Source organism: Acinonyx jubatus, chromosome X (genome assembly GCF_027475565.1).
Source record: "Acinonyx jubatus isolate Ajub_Pintada_27869175 chromosome X, VMU_Ajub_asm_v1.0, whole genome shotgun sequence".
NCBI classification, from domain to species: domain Eukaryota; kingdom Metazoa; phylum Chordata; class Mammalia; order Carnivora; family Felidae; genus Acinonyx; species Acinonyx jubatus.
In genome coordinates, this window is record NC_069389.1 from 59,763,100 (window position 1) to 59,790,060 (window position 26,961).

Consider the following 26,961-nt stretch of genomic DNA (forward strand, 5'->3'; position numbering starts at 1 on the left):
CCAATTTGACAATAAATTTCATATATTGGAAAAAAAAGATGTGGTTTATATATACAATGGAATACTACTTGGTAATGAGAAAGAATGAAATATGGCCTTTTGCAGCAATGTGGATGGAAATGGAAAGTATTATGCTAAGTGAAATAAGCCAGGCAGAGAAAGATAGATGCCATATGTTTTCCCTCATATGTTGAATTTGAGAAACTTAACAGAAGACCATGGGGGAAGGGGTGGGGAAAAAAAAGTTACAGAGAGGGAGGGAGGCAAACCATAAGAGACTCTTAAGGACTGAGAACAAATGAAGCGTAGATGGGTGGGGGAGATGGGAAAGTGCTTGATGGGCAGGGAGGAGACCATTTGTTGGGATGAGCACTGCATGTTGTATGGAAACCAATTTGACAATAAGTTATCTTAAAAAATAAAAAATAAAACAAAGTATAAAATAAAATAAGTGATGCTAGAAAAAAATAGAATAAAATACTTAGGAATAAATTTAACCAAGAGTTGAAGGAAATGTAGGAGAAAAAGTATAAAACAATGATGAAACAAATTGAGGAAGACACAAATAAGTGGAAAGATTTCCTATGTTTATGAATTGAAAAAATTTATAGTGTTAAAATATCCACACACCCAAAGCTATCTACAGATTCCAATAGTATCCTTTTATAGAAATGTATAAAATAATCCTAAAATCCTCTTGGAACCACAAAAGGTCCTAATTAATTAAAGCAATTTTGAGCAACAAAAACAAAGCTAGAGACATCACACTTCCTGATTTCAAATTATATTATAAATTTATAGTAATCAAAACAGTATCATACTGGCATAAAAAGAGACACATAGACCACTAGAACAGAATCAAGAGGTCAAAATACAGTCAACTAATCTTTAGCCATGTTGCCAAAAATACACAATGGGAAAATGATAATCTCTTTAATAAATGTGCTGGAAAAAATGGATATTTAAACACACAAAAAAGAAAATGGATCTTTATCTTACAAAAACTCATGTAAGATGAATTAATAATGGGCGCATGGGTGGATCAGTCAGTTGAGCATTCATCTTTGGCTGAGGTCATGATCTCACAGTTTGTACATAGGTTTGAGCCCCACATCAGTCTCTGTGCTGACAGCTCAGAGCCTGGAGCCTGTTCAGATTCTGTGTCTCCCCCTCTCTCTGTCTCTCCCCTGCTTGTGCTTGCTCATGTACTCTCTAAATAAAACTTAAAAAAAAAAAGAAAAATAAGTAAAATGAATTAATTACTTAAACAAAATACCTGAATCCATAATAATCCTAAAAAAAAGAGGAAAACTCTTTGACACTGGTTATGGCATAATAATTTGGATTTGGTCCCAAAGTCACACATAACAAAGGTAAAAACAAACAAACAAACAAATAAGCGGGGCTACCTCAAACTATAAAGTTTCTGCATAGCAAAGGAAACAATCAATACAATGATAAAGCAGCCTTTGGAATGAGAGAAAATCTTTGCAAACTATCTGATAAGCAGTTTTTATACAAAATATATATGTAACCCATACAACTCAAGAGCAAGAATAATAACAATAACCATATTAAGAATGGTCAAAAGAACATACAAATGGCACACAGGTATTTGAAAAGGTGCTCAACTTTGTTAATCATCAGAAAAATGTAAATCAAAACCACAATGAGATATTACCTCACAACTGTCAGGATGGCTATTATCAAAAAAAAATGTCAAAGCATAAACAAGTGTTGGTGAGGATGTAGAGGAAAAGGGAATCCTTTTTCACTGTCGGTGGGAATATAAATTGCTACCACCATTATGGAAAACAGTATGGAACTCCTCAGACATTTGCAATAGGACTACTATCTGATCCAGAAATCCCACTTTTAGGTGTACATCCAAAGGATATGAAAACAGGTTGTATGCTGAAGAAACATACATACTCCCATATTTATCGCAGCATTATTTACAGTCATAAAGATATAGAAACAACCTATGTGTTCATCAACAGATGAGTGGATAGAGAAAATATGGAATATATGTATAACTGAATATTACTCAGTCTTTAAAACTAAAGAATTCCTACCATTTGCAACAACATGGATGTACCTAGAGGATATTATGCTAAGTGAAATAAGCCAGACACAGAAAGACAAGAACCGTATGATCTCACTTATGTGTGGAATCTTTTTTAAAAAAAGTCAAATTCATAGTAATAGAGCAGAATGATGGTTACAGGAACTGAGAAGTGGGAGTTAGGAAAAATGTTGGCAAAAGTGTACAAAATTTTAGCTATAAATGAATAGGTTATGGAGACCTAATGAACAGCATGGTGACTATAGTTAATAGTAATGTATTAATAATGTATTGTATAATTAAAATACTAAGAGAATAATCTCAAGGGTTGCATCATAACAAAAATGGTAACTATGTGAGGTGACAGATATGTTAGTTCATGTGGTAATCATTTCACAATTTATATGTATATCAAAGCATCACATTTCACACTTTAAATATATACAATTTTTATTTGCCAATAATACCTTAATAAAGCTGGAAAAAATAAAATGAATAAAATAAAATATTTAATCCATTAAAAAAAGAAAGAGATAGACATTACATATTGATAAGATAGTCAATACATTAAGAACATGCAGCAGTTATAAACATAGAAAGAGCCCCCAGATATAAGAAGTAAAACTGATAGAATTGAAGGAAAATTACACAGTTCTACAATAATAACTGAAGATTTCAAACACCCATTTTCAATAATAGATAGAACATCTAGACAGAAGAACAATAAAGAATGGAGGATTTCATAACACTGTAAACCAACTAGATGCAACACACATATATATAACACTCCACCCAAAGATAGTAGAATACACATTCTTCCTATAAGCACACAGGACACCCTCCAGTATAGACCATAGATTAGGACGCAAAACAATCTAAATAAATTAAAAAAAAAAACTGTAATCACACAATCTCTGACTTCAGTGGAATGAAAGAAATCAGTAACTGAAGTAAAACTTTAAATCCACAAATTTGTGGAATTGAACAACACACTCTTAAACAACTAATGAATTAATAAAAAATAACCAGAGACATTTAAAAAATACTTTGAGATAAATGAAAATGAGAAAACAACATGCCAAAAATTATAGGATGCAATAAAGCAGTGTTCAGAGGAAAATTTTTAGCTATAAATAACTATATAATAAAAGGAATAATATCAATTCAATATTCTTTACATCTTAAGGAATCAGAAAATGAAGAGCGGGGCACCTGGGTGGCTCAGCACTTTTAGCATCCAACTTCAGCTCATATCATGATCTCGCAGTTCGTTGAGTTCCAGCCCTGCGTCACGTTCTGTGTTGACAGCCCAGAGCCTGGAGCTTGCTTTGGATTCTGTGTCTCACTCTCTCTCTGCCCCTCCCCCGCTTGCACTGTCTCTGTCTCTGTCTCTCTCTCTCTCAAAATAAATAAAATATTTAAAAAAACAGAAATGAAGAGCAATCTAACCCCAAGATTTGCAGTGGTAAATAGCATTGGAGCAGGGATAAAAACAAATGAGGAATAGAAAACAGTAGAAATAATCAATAAGACAATACCACCAAAATTGTGACTTTGAAAAGATCGACAAATTTAAGCAATTTTTAGCTAAATGGAAGAGAGAGAGAGAGAGAGAGAGAGAGAGAGAGAGAGAGAGAGACAAATTACTAATGTCAGAAATGAAAGTGTTACATTACTACAGACCTTACAGAAACAGAAATAATTATACAAAAACAGTATAAGAATTGTGTGCCAAGAAATTAGAAACCTAGGTAAAACAGAAAAATTCCTAGAAATACAAAAAGTACCAAAACTGAATCAAGAAGAAAAAACTCAATGAATATACCTAAAATAAGTTAAGAGATTTAATAATCAAAAAGCAATCAATAATGAAAATCTCAGGACCAGATGATTTCACAGATAAATTCAATTAGAAGAAGAAATAACATAAGCCCTTCTCAGAATCTTAAAAAAAATAACAGAGAGAGAAGAGAGGAACACTTTCTCTAACCAGTGCAAGGAGGCAAGAAAAAAAAAATCAAAGGCATCCAAATTGGGTAGAAAAGAGTAAAATTACCTCTGTTCATAGATAGTATGATCTTATGTAGAAACCCTAAAGGTTCCTCCACCAAAACCTGTTAGAAGTAATATGTTAAAGCCAGCGAAATTGTAGGATACAAAATCAACACACAACAATCAGCTGTATTTCCATATGTTAGCAATAAATAATCATAAAAATTAAGAAAACAACTACATTTACAATATTATGAAAAAGAATAAAATACTTAGGAATAAACTTCATCAATGAGGTGAAAATCTTGTACACTGAAAACTAAAAACTGTTGCTAAAAATAATTAGATACAAATAAATGGAAAGACATCTCATGTTCATGGATCAGAAAAGTTAATATCGTTAAGAATATTGTTACCACCCAAAGTAGTCTGCAAATTTGATGCAATCTCTATCAAAATTCCAATGATACTTTTCTGTATAAATAGAAAATTCCATCTTAAAGTAGAAGTAGGAGCCCACAAACAAACCCTCACATATGTGGTAAGATGATTTTTGAAGACTGTCAAGACCATTCAATGGGAAAAGATTGTCTTTTCAACAAATAGTCCTAGCAAAACTGTACATGCACATGCAACATAATGAAGTTGGATCCTTAACTTAAACAATATACAAAAATTAGCTCAAATGGATTAAGTATCTACACATAAAAAGCTAAAACCACAAAACCCTTAGAAGAAAACATAGGGAATAAATTTCATGACATTGGATCTGGCAATCATCTTTTGGATATGACATCAAAAGCAGAGACAACAGAAGTAAAAGTAGATAAATTGGATTACTTCAAAATTTAAAGCTTCTGGGCATCAAAACACTACCAACAGAGTGAAGAGACAACCTATGGAACAGGGGAAAATATTCACAAATTACATACCTGATGAATGTCAAGTATCCAAAATATATAAAGATTTTACAACTCAAGAACAAAAAGACAAACAACCCAACTAATAAATGAAGAATATATATGAATAGCCAACAAGCACATGGAAAGATGATTGACATCATTAGTCATAGAGAAATGTAAATAAAGACTACAGTGAGATACTACTTCACACCCACCAAGAAGTCCAAAATATACATACATATGGAAAGAAAGAGAGAGAGAGGGAGAGGGAGAGAGAGAGGGAGAGAGAGAGAGAGAGAGAGAGAGAGAGGGAGAGAGAGAGAGAGAGAGAGAGGGAGAGAGAGAGAGAGAGAGAGAGGGAGAGAGAAAGAGAGTGAGAGAGAAAAAGAAAAGAAAAGAGAAAAGAATGAATGTTAATGTGGATGTGGGAAACTCTGAATCCTCATACATTGATACTGGGAATGTAAAATGGTACAGCTGGTGTGGAAAACAGTTTTTCAGTTTCTCATACAGTTAAACATAAAATTATCATGTGACCTAGCAATACTATTCCTAGGTATATACTCGAATTGAAAACAGATGTTCAAACAAATAGTTATACACAATCGTTCATAGAGCACTATTCACTATAGCCAAAAGATGGAAAGACCCAAGATATCCATCAAAAGATGAATGGATAGGGCCGCCTGGGTGGCTCAGTCAGTTGGGCGTCTGACTGGCTCAGGTCATGATCTTGAGTCGTGAGTCTGAGCCCCACGTCGGGTTCTGTGCTGACAGCTCAGAGACTGGAGCCTGCTTTGGATTCTGTGTCTCCCTCTCTCTCTGCCTCTCCCCCACTCACACTGTCTCTCTCTGTCTCTCAAAAAGGAACAAACGCTAAAAAAAATTTTTAAGAAGATGAATGGATAAACCAAATGTGGTATGTCCATAAATGGAATATTGTTCAGGCATAACAAGAGTGCATTCTAATACATGCCACAGCATGAATGAACCTTGGAAACATGCTAACAGAAAGACACCAGACACCAAAGACTACATATTGTTTGATATCATTTATATGCAATATCCAGAAAGGAAGGAAATCTAATGAGATAGAAAGTAGATTAATAGTTGCCAGGATCTGGGGATGGGGGAAAGAGGGAACTATTGTTTAATGCATATGGGGTTTCCTTTTGAAGTGATGAAAATATTCTGGAACTAGATAGTGGTGATGGCTGAACAACACTGTGAATATACAAAATACCACTTAATTATACATTATGAAATGTGCACTTTAAAATGGAATTTTAGGAATGCTGGGGTGGCTCAGTCAGTTAAGTGTCTGACTTGATTTCAGCTCAGGTCATGATCTCAAGGTCATGGGATAGAGCCCCATGTCAGCTCACTCTGTCAGCACAGAGACTGCTTGGGATTGTCTCTCTGTCCCTCCCCCAGCTCACACACACACAAACTCTTTCAAAATATATAAACATTTGAAACAATGGAATTTTATATTATGTGAATTTTAGCTGGACAAAAATTGTTTCCTTCACACTATTTAGAAAGCTTATAGGTAACTAGAAAGGCTGAGTGGTTGGGAATTTTGTAGGCCTAAACTGGGTGGGATGATGAGAAGATTCAGATAAGAACTGCAAATGTCTAACATTTAAGACCACATTTTCAACATTTTTAATTGCTAAAAAGAAAAGATGAGTTTTGGGGGCCTATTTGATAGCCATGATATTAATTTCTCTAATACCAAATACATTCCAGTCTACCACCAATTGTCCACCTAAAATGTGTTTACTAGCTCATTGCATTCTAATCCTCAAAAAGGCCTGGTTAGTGCCAGAAACAGGGCATCCAGGCATTACATCTTATTCCAAACCCAAACTAACTTATTGAATAACCACAAAGTTTTCATCACATATTAGCAGTAACAATTTTGTCTTTCAAGCAGGTTCAGTATGCCACACAAAAGTTATATTCTCAAGGACAGCCCCCAAATTAAAGGGTTTCTCCAAGTGTTACTTTTAATTATCAAAATTAAAAAGAATTGTTTAAAATTTTATATTAATAACTAGAATAGTTAAAATTTATTTATTTTTAATTTTTTTAATGTTTATTTTTGAGAGAGAGAGAGAGAGAGAGAATAAGTTGGTGAGGGGCAGAGAGAGAGAGAAGGAGACATAATCTGAAGCAGGCTCCAGACTCTGAACTGTCAGCACAGAGCCTGACATGGGGCTCCAACCCATGAGCTGTGAGATCATGACCTGAACCAAAGTCAGTTGCTTAACTGACTGAGCCACCCAAGTGCCTCTAGAATAGTTAAAATTTAAAATGACAATATCAGGGCTGCCTGAGTGGCTCAGTTGGTTGAATTTTTTATCTTGATTTTGGCTCAGGTCATGATATGGTCGTGAGATCGAGCCCTGTGTCGGCTCTGTGTTGAGGGTGGAGCCTGCTTGGGATTCTCTCTCTCCCTTTCTCTCTGCTCTTCCCCCACTTGTGTGCATTCTCTCTCTCTCTCTTTCTCTCTCTCTCTCTCTCTCAAAATAAATAAATAAACATAAAAAAAATAAAACTAGACCTATCCTAGATCCAGTCATCATGCTACTGGGTATATACCCAAAGAATACAAAAACTCAAATTCAAGAGATTATATACACCCCTATGTTTATTGCATTTTTTTTCTATAATTGCCAAATATGGCATCAGCCCAAGTGTCCATTGACAGATGAATGGATAAATAAGATGTGGTATGTGTATTATTAACATAATATATATATACTGGAATATTATTCAGTTATATTGCAACATATATATGTTATATAAGTTATATGTTGCATATGTTATATGTTGTTGCATATAATATGTTGCAATATGTTGTTGCAACAACATGGATGGAGCTAGAGAATATAACGTTAAGTAAAATAAGTCAGTCAGAGAAAGACAAATGCCATATGATTTCACTCATATGTGAAATTTAAGAAACTAAGCAAATGAACAAAGGAAAAAAAATGAGAGAGACAAACAAGAAACAAGTTCTTAATAGAGAACAAACTCATGGTCACCAGAGGGGAGGTAGGTGAGGGGATTGGTTAAATAGGTGATGGGGATTAAGGAGTGCACTTTTCCTGATGAGCACCATGTGTTGTATGTAAGTGCTGACTCACTAAATTTTGTGCATCTGAAACTAATATTACACTGTATGTTAACTATACTGGAATTAAAAATTTAAAAAGGATAAAATTTAAAAAATAGATGATAATGTTTATTTATTTGTCAATTTTTGCCTTTTAGTTAGATGGTTTAATCCACTTATATTTCAAATAATTACTCATAAGGAAGGACTGCTGCCATTTATTTTCTATATATCCTATATCTCTTATGTTTCTCAATTCTTCTATTACTGTTTTCATTTGTATTTAATTTCATTTTTCTTGTGTACCATTTTGGTTCCATAAGTGGAGAAATTTATATCAGTATTTTTCCTAATGTTTGGAAGCTGTTTAAATATCTTTCATCATTCCTTTTTTTCTACTTTACAACCTAACTTGTTTTATAGTAGTCACAGTATAAATGTCTGATACAGTTATAAACTCTTTGATTAACCTTCTCAAATACTGCATGAAACACTTTGGTTCAAGGGAGTACAGTTTGACAATAATAATTTAACTATTGTAATTTTTTTCTAGGAGTTGTCTTCCAGAATATCACTGGGTTCCAATATTATACAGTTTTACAAAATTGAAATAGATGAGTCCTCAGTATCCAAGTTGTTCTTGCTTTTTAATTTTTTTTTTAAATTTTTTTTTCAACGTTTTTTTCATTTTTGGGACAGAGAGAGACAGAGCATGAACGGGGGAGGGGCAGAGAGAGAGGGAGACACAGAATCGGAAACAGGCTCCAGGCTCTGAGCCATCAGCCCAGAGCCCGACGCGGGGCTCGAACTCACGGACCGCGAGATCGTGACCTGGCTGAAGTCGGATGCTTAACCGACTGCGCCACCCAGGCGCCCCTCTTGCTTTTTAATTTTATCACCAGTTCAGATAATGGTTTCTTAGTCTTCAAGGTATCTATGGTCAGTGATCTTGCAATAGACTATCCTTCAATAGACTATCATTTACCTTAATCACTAAGAGTCCTTTTTAAATATTACCCTGAATCTCTTTTGTAATGGAAAATTATTTGCTTTTTTAAAAAATCTCTTTTTTTAACGTTTATTTATTTTTGAGACAGAGAGAGAGAGAGCATGAACAGGGGAGGGTCAGAGAAAGAGGGATACAGAGAATTCGAAACAGGCTCCAGGCTCTGAGCTTGTCAGCACAGAGCCCGACGCGGGGCCTGAACCCACGGACCGCGAGATCATGACCTGAGACAAAGTCGGACGCTTAACCAACTGAGCCACCCAGGCGCCCCAAAATCTCTTTTTGTTTTTGTTTATTTGTTTTGTTTTGTTTTTGACATTTCTACTTTCCTCTGTCTTTAGTCTTTATGGAGTAACCAGTATTCTTACCTTCTGGTTTGGCTGTTGTGGAAGTGTAAATATAGACTTCCAGTAGGTCCAGGTAAAGAACACAAAGATGGCATGGTAGAATATGAGGTAGATAACTGAAATTTAAGAGAAAAAAATCAGTGTTTACACTATTTTTTGTCCATTCCTAAGAGTTCTGAAAGACATAAAACTAAACAACAAATGTGTTTTGTTTTCCTATTACCAAGTATTTTCTAGTACTCTTAGAAAATTTTAATTCTTAACTTTTTCCCATGAAGTGACAGAAACAAGATGTAGTGCCAAATTTTTAATGACACTTTCTGGAAGTTTCATGTTTTAAAAGTTACCATGTGATTCTAAAACTAAAGGGGAAATTTTCTTTATAACAATGTGAGGGAAGTTACCATCGCCACTTATCATTATCTCTGCCACTGTAGGTGCTAAAAGATGATAATGATATTATTTGCACAACACTACAGTTTACAACGCCATTTCATATTATCTCATTTTATTGTTTCAATAACTTTGTGAGATAGGAAGTAGGATAGGGACAGTTGATTAACTATCAGGAGTGGTTGGTTATGCAAAGTGACACAGCTATTATATAATGTATTCAGATCTTAAACACAGGGTTACTGACTGTAAATCACAAATTCTTTTCAGTAGCCTCAAAGAATACACACTTTTTAAAGAAGTAGTATGGATTCATATTTATTGAAGTCAATAATTAGAGACATTTTCTTTTTCAGCACTAGAAAGGAAGGTTCCACATGACTGCATAATTGCATCTGGTTAGGGTCACATCCTTGGACTAAGACTGGTGGGGGAATAATCTGCAGTCCTAATTTTACATAAAAATACCAATAAACTTAGTATAAAAATCACAGTGAACTTTCACTTACAACATCAACATTGTTAAAGTCATTATGTAAACAGCACTTTCAACTTTGTTAAACTAATAAAACATGACAGTATCTTCAGATTATATAGTTTTGAAATATCAGTTGTATCTTTGTGACAGCTGTAAAAGTGGCTTCCCACTGCTTAATTTTTTATACTCGTTGCCTCCTGGATAGTTCTGATATCAGAAATTTCAGTATTCTTCACAAAGGTCATTCATTATAAGACTGATGGCCAGTTTACTGTTTCATTGTGAGCCTTGCATTGCAAGGACTCAAGAAAGACTCAAGGGAATGATGCCTCAGACCAAGTTAATATGGGTAAGCCTCTCACACATTTATGACTAAATTGAAAAAGCTGTACTCTGAGCCCAGTGCTCCTTGTCTTGTGTTCAATACCCTTTTTATGTGCTTAATTTGTGTCATTAAGAAATCTCACTTTCAAATTCAAGCAATTTAAAGTAAAACATAAAAGTTCACTGTACACATACATCTACCTTCTACTTCCCCATCCTAAGGCATAATACCCATTTATTATTTGGCATGTATCATTCCAGATCTTCTGATTTTCATAGTTTATATAAATCTATGAAGACAACATGCATATGGAATTTTTATAATATTTAAAAATTTTTATTGTATGTCTTTTGAAAAGCAATACATTCGCAACATTCAAAATTTGAAGGTATAAAGTGGTACACAGGAAAAATCTCCCCTCTGTCCCTGTCTCTCAGCCACCAAGTTTCCCTCCTGAAAGCAACAAATGTCACAATTTCATGACTTCATCCTGTACCCTTTTAGATTTTAAACATATGGAAGTACTGAAACAGGGTGGTTTATCCCCCCACACAAATAGCAGTATTTGCACTGTTTTGCACAGTTTTGCACTGATTTCTTTTTCATTTTCTCTAAGTTGGAAATCATTCTACTTACTATAACTTGGAAAGAGTGAGCTTCCTCATTCTCCTACAAACAAATGTTGCGGGGCGGGGGGCACCTGGGTGGCTCAGGTCATGATCTCACGGTTCATGGGTTTAAGCCTGGCATCGGGCTCTGCACTGACAGTGTGGGCCCTGCTTGGGATTGTCTCTCTCTCCCCTCCCTCTGCCCCTCCTCCACTCACACCTTCTCTCTCTCAAAAATAAATAAATTAATAAAATAAAATAAATAAATTTAAAATGTTGCATTGGTTTTCATTGCATCAGTGTACCACAATTTGACCAAACTGTTTCTTATGAAAAATATTAGTTGTTTCCTTTTTTCTTGCTATTAAAAACAATGTAATGAAAAAACCTTGCCCAAACATAGGCCCTTTGGTAGACACTGTCAAGCTGACATTTAAAAAAAATGAAAAAAAAGCTTTTTTTCCATTGTGGGGGAATCATAGGTTCCACAGAGCCATTCAGGTGATGCTCATGCCAGGGTATTGCAGGGTTGAGCTATGAGGGGGGCAATTAAGAGAAGGGAGCATGGGGATCTTGCTCACACTGAATCCACAGACCTCCCCCTGCCACCTGACCACTGCCTCTTTCCTGCTATTGCCCTGTCCATGAACTCTTCCACACTTGCTTCATGGCTGGACACTAGAAGCTTCCACATGGCCACTCAGTGGATTGTGGCTCTCCAGGTCCTACGATCAAGTGCTGGGGTGGTACAGTGAACAAGATTGTGGTTAGAAGGGACCTTGGACATCACCTGCTCCAACACTCATTGCACAGATTCAACTAAGGTACATACAAGGGTCTGTTATACTCTGTCATCTCCCTGGCAGTTTCAGGGCATGGCAGAGAGGATTTCTAAGTTCCATATGTATCACACCATGAACTGGAGGCCTATTCATCTTTACAATAAAAATTCACTTGGGGAAGAGAGAGGGAAGATAGCAGTGCAGTAGGTGGACTCTAAGCTCATCTCATCTCAGGAATACAACTAGATAATTATCAAATTATCATAAAGAGACCAGAAATAGACCTGAAGACTGACAGAACAAGCTCCACAGCTAAAGGGTGAGAAGAAGCCATATCAAAGAAGGTAGGAAGTAGAGAGACATGGTTTAGGGGAGAAAAGGATCATGGGTGCTGTGGAGGAGAGGGAAATGTGGTCACAGAGAAGGGTGATAGAGAGCTTTGAGCACATAGGGGGATTCAAAAGAAGGTTTCCCCAAAAACCATTGGCTTGGAAAATGACGTGGGCCTAATTTCATGAGTTCTTGAAACCAGCAGGGCTTAAACCTTGGAGTTTTAAAGGTCATCAGTCTGGGATGGGATTGAGCCTGGAGGACACTGTACTGCTCTTGGACAGAAGGCAGAAGCTGGGGGTGGACAGCAGGGAAACAGCAATCTGAAGAACAGTGGGCACACAGTGGGGAGATTATTTACTCTACTCGGAGAACATCCCTGAGATGCAGCATTCAGAGACGCCTCTCCAGGAACAAAAGTCTTGAATGGCGCTCTATCCCTCCTCTTCCCTTCAGCATAAACACAATGCCATCTGCAAGAGGCAGTACAGAAACAACACTGGCTGCCTAATGTGCTTACACCAAGCCCCATACTGCTGCACTCTTGTGGGACTGCCCTTTGCAGTCACGCTTGCCTCAGGCATGGCAGGCCTTTCTCCAAGAAAACCAGTGCAAATTCCTGCCCACACCACATGTCCTTGCCAGAAAGTTCTGAAGGACCTCAGTTCTGGTGGAAGAGTTGTCAGATTTCATTTCATAAGCAGACCGGAGCACATCTTGTTAAAACTCACCACATTCAGACCAGAGACCAAACACTGCACACACCTGGGCAAGGGGAGCCTCTGCAGACTGGCCTGAAGGAAGTGCAGACAAAACACAACAGCAGAGTACAAGCAGCACACACCAAACACATTCCTTGAAGCAACAGGCCCTTGGCATTACATGACCTATTCTTCATAAGGCCATTGCTTTCAGGAGCAGGAGACATAACTGGCTTTTCCAACACACAGAAAAAGGCAGAGACATAGACAGACTGCCAAGACAGAAGAATTTCTCCTAAATGAAAGAACAAGATAAGGCCATGGCCAGGGATCTAAATAAAACAGATATAAGTAACATGACTGATGGAGAATTTATTTATTTATTTATTTTTTCAATATATGAAATTTATTGTCAAATTGGTTTCCATACAACACCCACTGTTCATCCCAAAAGGTGCCCTCCTCAATACCCATCACCCACCCTCCCCGCCCTCCCACCCCCCATCAACCCTCAGTTTGTTCTCAGTTTTTAACAGTCTCTTATGCTTTGGCTCTCTCCCGCTCTAACCTCTTTTTTTTTTCTTCCCCTCCCCCATGGGTTTCTGTTAAGTTTCTCAGGATCCACATAAGAGTGAAAACATACAGTATCTGTCTTTCTCTGTATGGCTTATTTCACTTAGCATCACACTCTCCAGTTCCATCCACGTTGCTACAAAGGGCCATATTTCGTTCTTTCTCATTGCCCTGTAGTACTCCATTGTGTATATAAACCACAATTTCTTTATCCATTCATCAGTTGATGGACATTTAGGCTCTTTCCACAATTTGGCTATTGTTGAGAGTGCTGCTATAAACATTGGGGTACAAGTGCTCCTATGCATCAGTACTCCTGTATCCCTTGGATAAATTCCTAGCAGTGCTATTGCTGGGTCATAGGGTAGGTCTATTTTTAATTTTCTGAGGAACCTCCACACTGTTTGCCAGAGTGGCTGCACCAGTTTGCATTCCCACCAACAGTGCAAGAGGGTTCCCGTTTCTCCACATCCTCTCCAGCATCTATAGTCTCCTGATTTGTTCATTTTGGCCACTCTGACTGGCGTGAGGTGATATCTCAGTGTCGTTTTGATTTGTATTTCCCTGATGAGTAGAGAAGATGAACATCTTTTCATGTGCCTGTTGTCCATCCGGATGTCTTCTTTAGAGAAGTGTCTATTCATGTTTTCTGCCCATTTCTTCACTGGGTTATTTGTTTTTCGGGTGTGGAGTTTGGTGAGCTCTTTATAGATTTTGGATACTAGCCCTTTGTCCGATATGTCATTTGCAAATATCTTTTCCCATTCCGTTGGTTGCCTTTTAGTTTTGTTGGTTGTTTCCTTTGCTGTGCAGAAGCTTTTTATCTTCATGAGGTCCCACTAGTTCATTTCTGCTTTTAATTCCCTTGCCTTTGGGGATGTGTCGAGTAAGAGATTGCTACGGCTGAGGTCAGAGAGGTCTTTTCCTGCTTTCTCCTCTAGGGTTTGGATGGTTTCCTGTCTCACATTCAGGTCCTTTATCCATTTTGAGTTCATTTTTGTGAATGGTGTGAGAAAGTGGTCTAGTTTCAACCTTCTGCATGTTGCTGTCCAGTTCTCCCAGCACCATTTGTTAAAGGGACTGTCTTTTTTCCATTGGATGTTCTTTGCTGCTTTGTCAAAATTTAGTTGGCCATACGTTTGTGGGTCTAGTTCTGGGGTTTCTATTCTATTCCATTGGTCTATGTGTCTGTTTTTGTGCCAATACCATGCTGTCTTGATGATGACAGCTTTGTAGTAGAGGCTAAAGTCTGGGATTGTGATGCCTCCTGCTTTGGTCTTCTTCTTCAAAATTACTTTGGCTATTCGGGGCCTTTGGTGTTTCCATATGAATTTTAGAATTGCTTGTTCTAGCTTCGAGAAGAATGCTGGTGCAATCTAGATTGGGATTGCATTGAATGTGTAGATAGCTTTGGGTAGTATTGACATTTTGACAATATTTATTCTTCCAATCCATGAGCAGGGAATGTCTTTCCATTTCTTTATATGTTCTTCAATTACCTTCATAAGCTTTCTATAGCTTTCAGCATACAGATCTTTTACATCTTTGGCTAGATTTATTGCTAGGTATTTTATGCTTCTTGGTGCAATTGTGAATGGGATCAGTTTCTTTATTTGTCTTTCTGTTGCTTCATTGTTAGTGTATAAGAATGCAACTGATGTCTGTACATTGATTTTGTATCCTGCAACTTTGCTGAATTCATGTATCAGTTCTAGCAGACTTTTGGTGGAGTCTATCAGATTTTCCATGTATAATATCATGTGACTGATGGAGAATTTAAAGAAACAACCATAAGAATACTCACTGGGCTTGAGAAAAGAAGACATCAATGAGACCTGTACCACAGAGATAACAGTTAAAAGAATCAATCAAAGATGAAAAGTACAATAAACGAGATTGGAAACAGGCTTGATGCAATGAAAAGCAGGCTGGAAGAAGCAAAGGGATTAATTAGTAACACAGAAGAAAATAATGAAAATAATGAAGCTGAACAAAAGAGAGAAAGAAGATGTATGCAACATGAGATAAACTTAGGGAACTCAGTGACTCCATCAAACATAATAACATTTGTATATGAGTCCCAGAAGAAGAAGAGAGAAAAGGGGGCAGAAACTTTATTTGAGGAAATAATAGCTGAAAATTTCCCTAGTCTGGGGAAAGAAACAGATATCCAGATCTAGGAGGCAGAGAGAACTCTCATCCAAATCAATGAAAGCAGGCCAACACCAAGACATATAATAATTAAATTTGCAAAACATAGTGATAAAGAAAAAATCTTAAAGTGGCAAGACAAAAGAAGTCCTTAGCTGACAAGGAAAAATCCATAAGGCTAGCTGGAGACATCTTAACAGAAACTTGGTAAGACAGAAGGCAGTGGCATGATATGTTCAAAATGCTGAAGCGGAAAAATCCGCAACCAAGAATACTCTATATAGCATGGCTATCATTCAGATAGAAGCAGAGATAGAGTCTCCCAGAGAAACAAAAACTAAAGGAATCTGTGACCACTAAACTAGCCCTGCAAGAAATATGAAGGGGGCTCTTTGAGGGCAAAGGAGAAACCAAAAGTGACAAAGATAAGAAAATATCAGAGAAATCACCAGAAACAATGACAAAACATGATTAAGTGATAATAAATACATGCCTACCAATAATTACTTTGTAAATGGACTAAATGCTGAATAAAAATACATAGGGTGTCAGAATGGATAAAAAAAGAAGGCCCATCTATATGCTGTCTACAAGAGACTCATTATAGACCTAAAGACACCTGCAGATTAAAAGTGAGGGGATGGAGAAACATTTATCATGCAAATGGTTGTCAAAAGAAAGCCAGAGTTAGGGAGGGAGGCAAACCATAAGAGACTCTTAAAAACAGAATAAACTGAGTGTTTATGGGGGGTGGGAGGGAGGGAGAAGTGGGTGATGGGCATTGAGGAGGGCACCTGTTGGGATAAGCACTGGTTGTTGTATGGAAACCAATTTGACAATAAATTTCATATTAAAAAAACCAAATTATTCCACATTCGTGTAAAAACAGACTGGAAAAAAACAGACAAATAAGGGCACTATACCATAATAAAGGATACAATACAAAAAGAAGATCTAACAATTACAAATATTTATGCACCTATAAGGAAGGACCCAAATACATGAAACAATAACAAACATAAAGGAACTAATTGATAACGATGCAAAACTAGTAGGTGGCTTAACATCCCAGTTACATCAATAGATCATCTAAGCAGAAATTCAACAAGAAAACAATGGTTTTCAATGGCACACTGGACCAGGTACTTAACAGTTATATTCAGAACATTCTATTCTAAAACAGTTGAATATACATTCTTTTCAAGGGCACCTGGGACATTCCTCAGAACAGATCACACATTAGGTCACATATCAGGCCTCAATAAATACAAAAAGATTGAAGTCACATCATGTAGCTTTTCTGACCACACTATGAAACTAGAAGTCAATCCCAAGAAAAATGTGGAAAAAACATTAAAACATAGAAGTTAAACAATATCCTACTAAATAATGAATCAATCAACCAGGAAATCAAAGAAGAAATAAAAAAAATTCATGGAAACAAATGCAAATAAAAATACAATGGTCCAAACATTTAGGATTGAGCAAAAGTGGTGCTAAGAGGGATGTATATAGCAAAACAGGCTGAATTCAAAAAGCAAGAATAGTCTTAAATAAACAGCCTAACCTTTCATCTAAAGAAGCTAGAAAAAGAACAACAAAGCCTAAAGCCAGCAGAAAGATGGAAATAATAAAGATTAGAGCAGAAATAAATGATCTAAAAAACAATAGAACAGATCGATGAGAGCAGGAGCTGGTTCACTGAAAAAAATTCATAAAATTGATAATCCTATAGCTAGACTTATCCAAAAAAGGGGAAAGTAATCAAATAAATAAAATCACAAATGAGGGACAGGAAAGTACAACCAATACCCCAGAAATAGAAACACTATTTGAACAAATTGGACAACTTGGAAGAAATGGATAAATTCCTAGGAACATATAAACCACCAGAACTGAAAGAAGAAATAGAAATCTTGAACAGTCCAATAACCAGGAAAAAAACTGAATAAGTAAGTAAAAACCTCCTGACAAACAGAATTCCAGGAACAGAGAGCTTCACAGATGAAATCTACCAAACATTTAAAGAAGAGTTATACCTATTCTTCTCAAACCATTTCAAAAAAATAGACGAGGAAGGAAATGTTCCACATTCATTCCATGAGGCCAGCATTATCCTGATACCGAAACCATAAAAAGATACTACAAAAGAAGAGAACTACAGGCCAATATCTCCAATGAACATACATGAAAAATTTGTCAACAAAATACTAGCAAACTAAATAGAACAAGAAATTTAAAAATTACTCACTTCAATCAAGTGGCATTTATTAACAGGAAGCAAGGGTGTACAATATTTACAATCAATGTTTTACACCACATTAATAAAAGAAGTGATAAGAATTATATGATCATTTCAATAGATGCTGAAAAGCATTTGACAAAGTACAACATCCATTCATGATAAAAAAAATAGGCTTACAGGGAACATTCCTCAATATAATAAAGGCCATCCATGAAAAACTCATAGCTCATATCATACTCAATGGGGAAAAACAGAGAACTATTCCTCTAATTCAGGAACAAGATAGGGATGTCCACTCTCACCACTGTCATTTAACATAGTACCTAAATTACTAGCCACAGCATTCATACAACAAAAAGAAATAAAAGACATACAAATTATCAAGGAAGAAGTCAAACTTTCGCTATTTACAGATAACATGATACTTTATACAGAAAGCCCAGAAGACTCCACCAATAAACTGCTAGAACTGATACATGATTTTAGTAAAGTCTCAGGATACAAAATCAACATATAGAAATCTGATGCATTTCTATACAGCAATAATGAAGCAGCAGAGACATAAATTAAGGAGTCAATCCCATTTACAACTGCACACACACAGAAAAGATACCTAGGAATACACATAACCAAAGAGGTGAAAGACCTGTACTCTGAAAACTAGGAAACACTGACGAATGAAATTGAAGAGGACACAAAGAAATGGCAAGACATTCCATGCTCATGGATTGGAAGAACAAATATTGTTAAAATGTCCATGCTACCCAAAGCAATCAACACATTTAATGCAATCTCTATCAAAATACCACCAACATTTTTCACAGAGCAAGAACGAACAAACCCACAATTTGTGCAGAACCACAAAAGACCCCAAATACCAAAGTAATCTTGAAAAAGACAAACAACCCTGGAGGCATCAAAATTCTGGATTTAAAGTTATATTATAAAGCTGTAGTGATCAAAACATTATGATACTGGTACAAAAAAGACACATAGATCAATGGAAAAGAAGAGGAGACTCATAAATGAAACCACAAATATATGGCCAATTAATCTTTGACAAAGCAGGAATTAAAATTAATGGGCAAATGACAGTTTCTTCAACAAATGGTGCTGGGAATACTGTGGTATGATACTGCAGTATAATATTGCATGCATCATGCAAAAGAAAACTGGGTCACTTTCTTACACCATACACAAAAATAAATTCAAAATGGAGGAAAGACCTAAATGTAGACATAAAATCATAAAAATCCTAGAAGAGAACACAGGTAATAACCTCTTTGACATCAGCCATAGCAATTTCTTTCTAGATATATCTCCTGAGGCAAGGGAAATAAAAGCAAAAATAAACTACAGGACTTTATAAAAATAAAAAGCTTCTCCACAGTAAAGGAAAAAACAAAACTAAACGGTACCCTATGGAATGGATTAAGGTATTTGCAAATGATATATCTGATAAAGGATTAGTATCCAAAATATATAAAGATATTATAAAACTCAACACCCCAAAAATGAATAATCCAATTAGAAAATGGGCAGAAAACATGAATGGACATTTTTTTCAAAGAAGAAATCCAGATGGCCAACAGATATATGAAAGATGGTCAAATATCACTGATCATCAGGGAAATACAAATCAAAACTACAATGAAATATCACCTCACACATGTCAGAATGGCTAAAATTAACAACATGAGAAACAACTAGCATTGACAATGATGTGGAGAAAGGAGAACTCAGTTGTACAGTTGTTGTGAATGTCAACTCTTGCAGCTACTGTGGAAAATAGTATGGAGGTCCCTCAAAAAGTTAAAAATATAAGTATCCTATGTTCCAACAATCACATTACCCCCAAAATACAAAAACACTAATTTACAGGGACACATGTACCATATGTTTATAGCAGCATTATTTACAATGACCAAATTACAGCATCAGCTGAAGTGTCCATCAATTAATGAATGGATAAAGAAGGTGTATATATAATAGAATATTAGCAATAAAAAAGAATGAAATCTTGCCATTTGCAACAACATGGATGGAGCTGTAAAATACTATGCTAAACGAAATAAATCAGTCAAAGGCAAATACCCTATGATTTCACTCATATGTGGAATTTAAGAAACGAAACAAATACACAAAGGGAGAAAAGAGAGAGAGATGCAAATAAAGAAAAAGATTGTTAACTATGGAGAACATGATGGCTATCAGAGGGGAGGTGGGTGGAGGATGGATGAAATAGGGGATGGGGATTAAGGAGTGCAGATGTTGTGATAAGCACAAGGTGCTGTGTGGAAGTGTTGAATCATCATGTTGTACACCTGAAACTACTATTACATTGCATATTAACTAACCAGAATTTAAATAAAAACTTAAATGTTCTTCCTCCAAATTTAAGGTAACATATAGTGTAATAGTGGTTTCAGGAGTAGAACTTAGTGATCCATTACTTACATATAACACATAGTACTCATCATAACAAATGACCTCCTAATACCCATCACCCACTTAGCCCATTCACCACCCACCTCCTTCCACCAACCGTCAGTTTGTTCTCTAATGCTAAGAGTCTCTTATAGTTTGCCTCCTCCTTTCTTTTTTTTCCTCTTCCCATATGTTCATCTGTTTTGATACTTGGAGACTGAAGAACATCCTAAATTTGAGACTATGGAGCCACATTTAAAATACCTCAGGCTAATTACTGTTAATTTTTTCTGATGACCTTAAAAGATTTGTCAGTGAGGATGGACTAAATGGCTTATTATTAGAGGACAGCTTAGAGTTTCTGCTCTTAATAAAATTACATTGAGTTTGTTTTTAGAGGTGATAGAGCTTCCTTTTTGAAAATTTAGTATTAAGATTTGGGATATAAATACGTTTTGTTATGTGTATACTATCCTTTCCTTTCCTGAGATTAACTTCTGCAAATCCTTAACCAATTGCAATAATTTGTAGGAAAGAAAATGCCATGAAAACACCTTACGTTTTTTTCCTCTTTATTTTCAAAATGCTTTTGGTTGCTTTGGTTAGACATTCTTTGCTGATTTTTTTGTACCCAGAACTCATCTGATCATAGCTTTTTCTAAACTTAAAAAAGTTTTAAGGATAGGATCCCATTTTTAATGAACTTAAGTAGCAAAACCACTTTTTTTTTCATTCCTTTAGGTAATAGCTATTGCCAAAGTGAAGGAGCAGATACTATTTAATTTTGTTATATAAAGGAGATGTGGTTTGCAGACGAATTGTTTTCTTAATAAAGTTGGTATTGCAAGGGATATCAGTGTTCACTTGTGCCATCTCTCCAGTTCTAAAATGGTTCTAATCCACTCTAGAATTTTGAAACATGTAATTTGAATCCTTGATAAAATTTACATTTAATTTTATTTTAAAAAACATTGATGAAAAATTGAAGATGATACAAACAATTGGAAAAATATTTCATGCTCATGGATTGGAAGAATTAATATTGTTAAAATTTCTATACTACCCAAAGCAATTTACAAATTCAATGCAATCTTTATCAAAATACCAATAGCATTTTTCACAGAACTAGAACAAATAATCCTAAAATTTGTATGGAACCACACAAGACCCCAAATGCCAAAAGCAATCTTGAGAAAGAAGAACAAATTTGGAAGTACCCCAATTCCAGATGTCAAGTACTCCAGTATTTAAGATACACTACACAGCTGTAATATTCAAAACAGTATGGTATTGGCACAAAATAGACATATAGATCACTGGAACTGAATAGAGATGCTAGAAAAAAACCCACAATTATATGGTCAATTAATCTATGACAAAGACGGCAAGAATATGCAATGAGGAGAGGACAGTCTTTTCATTAAATGTTGCTGGGAGGGGCACCTGGGTGGCTCAATTGGTTAAGCATCCAACTTGATTTTGGCTCAGGTCATGATCTCATGGTTCATGATATCAAGCCCCATACCAGGCTCTGCACTGACAGCAGAGAATCCTTGCTTGGGATTCTCTCTCTCTCTCTCTCTGATCCTCCTCCACTTAAGTTTCTCTCTCTGTCTCTCTCTCTCTGTCTCAAAAATAAATAAGTATTAAAAAATAAATGGTGCTGGGAAAACTGGGTAGCTACATGCAAAAGAATGAAACTAGATACTTTCTTACGCCATGAACAAGAATAAACTCAAAATGGATTAAAGTCCTAAATGTGAGACCTGAAACTATAAAATTCCTAGAAGAGAACACAGGCAGTAATTTTTCTGGCATCAACTATGCCAACATGTTTCTAGGTATGTTTCCTGAGGCAAGGGAAATAAAAGCAAAAATATACTATTGGGACTACATCAAAATAAAAAAGCTTTTGTACAGTGAAGGAAACCATTAACAAAACAAAAAGGCAACCTACTAAATGGGAGAAGATATTTGCAAATGATATATATGATAAAGGACTAATATCTAAAATATATAAAGAACTTAAACATCTCAATACCAGAAAATTTTTTGAAAAGACAATCCAATTTAAAAATGGGCAGAGGAGGGAGGAGCCAAGATGGTGGAACAGCATGGAAGTTTTTTGTGTGTCTTGTGTCCATGAAATACAGCCAGACCAACATTAAACCCTCCTACACAACTAGAAAACTGATTGGAGGATTGACAAAACAATCTGCACAACCTGAACCATAGAATTCAGCAGGTACACGGCGCAGAGAGGTGAATTTGGGTAGTGAGAAGCCGCAGAGGGTAGGGAACAGCTTTTGCGGACAGAGAGAGGGGAGATGGGAGGGGGGGAGGATACAGGAAAAGCAACCCTCCCCAAAAGCAGCTGGAGAGAAAGTGGAAAATTGGAAATAGCTGCAGGGACTAAACTAAAAGGGGAGAAAGGAGAGGCTTTAAATTCCATTAAGACCATAAACAAGGGGAGTGCAAAGGCTGCAACTCTGCATCTCAATACCTGGTGAAGCTCTGGTGGGAAGGGCAAATCCCCAGGAACAGGGTAGGGTCTGGGAGGTTCTCAGGCCACACGGGGAAAAGCGGTTCCACTGCTGGAAGGACATTTGGTAGAGACTGTTGAAGCCACCTGGTCCCAGAAGACCCCAGAAAACAGCCACATTTGCTGGTGCTGGAACAAGGTCATTAAGGGTGAAGCCAGGTGCCAGATGTGTGTGGTGATTTTCCATAATCCCTGAAACGCTGCTGCTACACTGTCTTGCAAACTTTTTCTGGGGCGGGCTGGCACCTGGCCATAGTCTTGGGGCACCCGCAGCAGCAGTGTCCAGCAAGCATTCCTGGGTGGAGCCGACATTCAGCCATTGCTCGGTGAGACCCTCCTGCAGAGGGGCAGAATGGGTCAAAGCCACACTCCTTTAGAAGTAAGGGGCCGGGGAAAACAGCCACATCTGACACAAAACTCATACTGCCTGGGGCCTGGTCATGGAGAGTGAAAAAGCAGGGAGTGGACAAAAGCTGAAGACAGAGGACGGGTGCATGATTGCTGATCTGGGAGAACAGACTGTGTAGTTGGGGGGCACCATTTTCACTGCTCCTGCGCATGTGCATACGCACCTATGAGCAACACAACAATCCACCCCAGTAGGCTAGCAGCGCCATCTAGTGGAGAGTGGAGCTGTTACACTGAGCGCCGCCCAACTGGGACAACTTCGCTCTTCAAGAACACAAGTCTCACCGGCCGCTTAGTTTATGGACTATAAAGTGCTACATAGACTGACTTCTAGCGGTAAACAAAGTAATTTCAATCCTACTTCAATCTGTTAGCAGGTTCATCTATTCAATTTTATTTCTTTTCTTTTTTCTTTTTCTCTTTACACTTCTTTTTCTTGAATACAGAAAGAGAAAAAATTAATTTTTACTTTCAATTTCTATTAAAAATATTTTTATTTAAAATATTACTATATTTTTTGCTTTTATGTAAATTTTTCCAAATTCTATTTTACTTCCGTCATTTTATTTTAGTCTACTACAGTGTATTCACTTTTTCAGATTTTCAAACGATTTCCTTTTTTAAAATCTTTTTTCTCTTTTTCATTTTTCTCTTTTCTTGAATACAGAAAAAAATTCATATTTATTTTTAATTTTTATTAAAAATATTTTTCTTTAGTTTTTTTCTACTATATTCTTTACTTTTATGTATATTTTTTCAAATTCTATTTTACCCCCATCATCTCATTTTAGTCTACTTCAGTGTATTCATTTTTTCAAATTCTCAAATGATTTCCTTCCCCCCCCCTTTTTCTTTCTGTAATCTGTCAAACCACTTTCAACACCCATACCAAAACACACCTAGGGTCTAGCATCATCTATTCGATTTCTGTTTGTGTGTGTTTTTTTAATTTTTAATTTTAATATATTTTTAATTTGAAGTTTTTTATTTAAATTTTTCTACCCCATTAATTCCTTTTCTCCTTTCAAAATGACAAAACTTAAGAATTCACCCCAAAAGAAAGAGCATGAAGAAACGACAGCCAGGGATTCAACCAACACAGATACAAGTAAGATGTCTGAACCAGAATTTAGAATCACGATAATAAGAATACTAGCTGGAGTTGAAAATAGATTACAGAGATAAAAGAACTAAAAAATGGCCAGAATGAAATTAAAAATGCTATAACTGAGCTGCAATCACGGATGGATGCAGCAATGGAAAGGATGGATGAGGCAGAACAGAGATTCAGCGATATGCAGGACCAACTTATAGAGAATAATGAAGCAGAAAAAAGAGGGAGATTAAGGCAAAAGAGTACGATTTAAGAATTAGAGACATCAGTGACTCATTAAAAAGGAACAACATCAGAATCATAGGGGTCCCAGAGGAGGAAGAGAGAGAAATAGGGGTAGAAGGGTTATATGAGTAAATCATAGCAGAAAACTTTCCTAACCTGGGGAAAGACACACACATCAAAATCCAGGAAGCACAGAGGACCCCCAATATATTCAACAAAAACCGACCATCAACAAGGCATATCATAGTCAAATTCACAAAATACTCAGGCAAAGAAAGAATCATGAAAACAGCAAGGGAAAAGAAGAACCTAACCCACAAGGGAAGACAGATCAGGTTTGCAGCAGACCTATCCACAGAAACTTGGCAGGCCAGAAAGGAGTGGCGGTATATATTCAGTGTGCTGAATCAGAAAAATATGCAGCCAAGAATTCTTTATCCAGCAAGGCTGTCATTCAAAATAGAAGGAGAGATAAAAAGTTTCCCAGACAAGCAAAAATTAAAGGAGTTTGGTGACCACTAAACCAGCCCTGGAAGAAATTTTAAGGGGGACTCTTTGAGGGGAGAAAAGGTAAAAATATAAATACATAAATACATAATAAATAAATAAATAAATACCGAAAGCCACAAAGATTAGAAAGGACCAGAGAACACCACCAGAAACTCCAACTCTACAAGCATCATAATGGTAATAAATTCATACCTTTCAGTCCTTGCTCTAAATGTCAATGGACTCAATGCTCCAATCAAAAGACATAGGGTAACAGAATGGATAAGAAAACAAGATCCATCTGTATGCTGTTTACAAGAGACCCACTTTAGACCTAAAGACACCTTCTGATTGAAAATACGGGGATGGAGAACCATCAATCATGCTAATGGTCAACAAAAGACAGCCAGAGTAGCCATACTTACATCAGACAATTTAGACTTTAAAATAAAGACTGTATCAAGAGATGCAGAAGGGCATTCTATCATAATCAAGGGGTCAATAGAACAAGAAGACCTAACAATTGTAAACATTTATGAGCCAAATATGGAAGCACCCAAATATATAAATCAATTAATCACAAACATAAAGAAACTCATTGATAGTAATACCATAATAGTTGGAGACTTCAACACCCCGCTCAGAGCAATGGACAGATCATCGAATCAAAACATCAACAAGGAAATAATGGCTTTGAATGACTCACTGGACCAGATAGACTTAACAGATATATTCAGAACATTTCATCCTAAAGCAGCAGAATATACATTCTTCTCCAGTGCACATGGAACGTTCTCCAGAATGGACGATGTACTGGGACACAAATCAGCCCTAAGTAAGTACAAAAAGATTGAGATCATACCGTGCATATGTTCAGACCACAACGCTATGAAACTCAAAATCAACACAAGAAAAAATTTGGAAAGGTAACAAATACTTGGGGACTGAAGAACACCCTACTAAAGAATGAATGGGCTAACCAAGCAGTTAAAGAGGAAATTAAAAGGTATATGGAAGTCAATGAAAATGATAACACCACAACCCAAAACCTCTGGGAGGCAGCAAACACGGTCATAAGAGGAAAGTATATAGCAATCCAGGCCTTCCTAAAGAAGTAAGAAAGATCTCAGATACACATCCTAACCTTACGCCTTAAGGAGCTGGAAAAAGAACAGCAAATAAAACCCCAAACCAGCAGAAGACAGGAAATAATGAAGATTAGAGTAGAAATTAATGCTACTGAATCCCCCCAAAAACACAAAACAAAACAAGGAAACAAAAAAACAGTAGAACAGATGAATGAAACCAGAAGCTGGTTCTTTGAAAGAATTAACAAAATTGATAAACCACTAGCCAGTTTGATCAAGAAGAAAAAGGAAAGGACCCAAATAAATAAAATAAAGAATGAAAGAGGAGAGATCAAAACCAACACAGAAGAAAAAAAAACAATAATGAGAGAATATTATGAGCAATTATATGCCAATATAATGGGTAATCTGGAAGAAATGGACAAATTCCTAGAAACATATACACTACCAACAGTGAACAGGAAGAATAGAAAATTTGAACAAACCCATAACCAGTAAGGAAATCAAATTATTAATCAAAACTCTGCCAAAAAACAAGAGTTCAGATGGCTTTCCAAGGGGAGTTCTACCAAACCTTTAAGGAAGAGTTAACACCTATTCTCTTGAAGCTGTTCCAAAAAATATAAATGGACGAAAAACTTCCAAA

The 26,961-nt window shown here is 36.3% G+C and overlaps 1 protein-coding gene across 1 annotated transcript in view; it reads right to left on the bottom strand.

The window, feature by feature from the left end:
• The window catches only part of ZDHHC15 (zinc finger DHHC-type palmitoyltransferase 15), a 225,479-nt gene that overhangs the window by 106,090 nt on the left and 92,428 nt on the right, over positions 1 to 26,961 (bottom strand). The window contains exon 3 of the mRNA XM_027053721.2: positions 9,458 to 9,552. Within this exon, the coding sequence (XP_026909522.1) occupies positions 9,458 to 9,552 (95 nt within the window). The remainder of the gene's footprint in view (positions 1 to 9,457; positions 9,553 to 26,961) is intronic.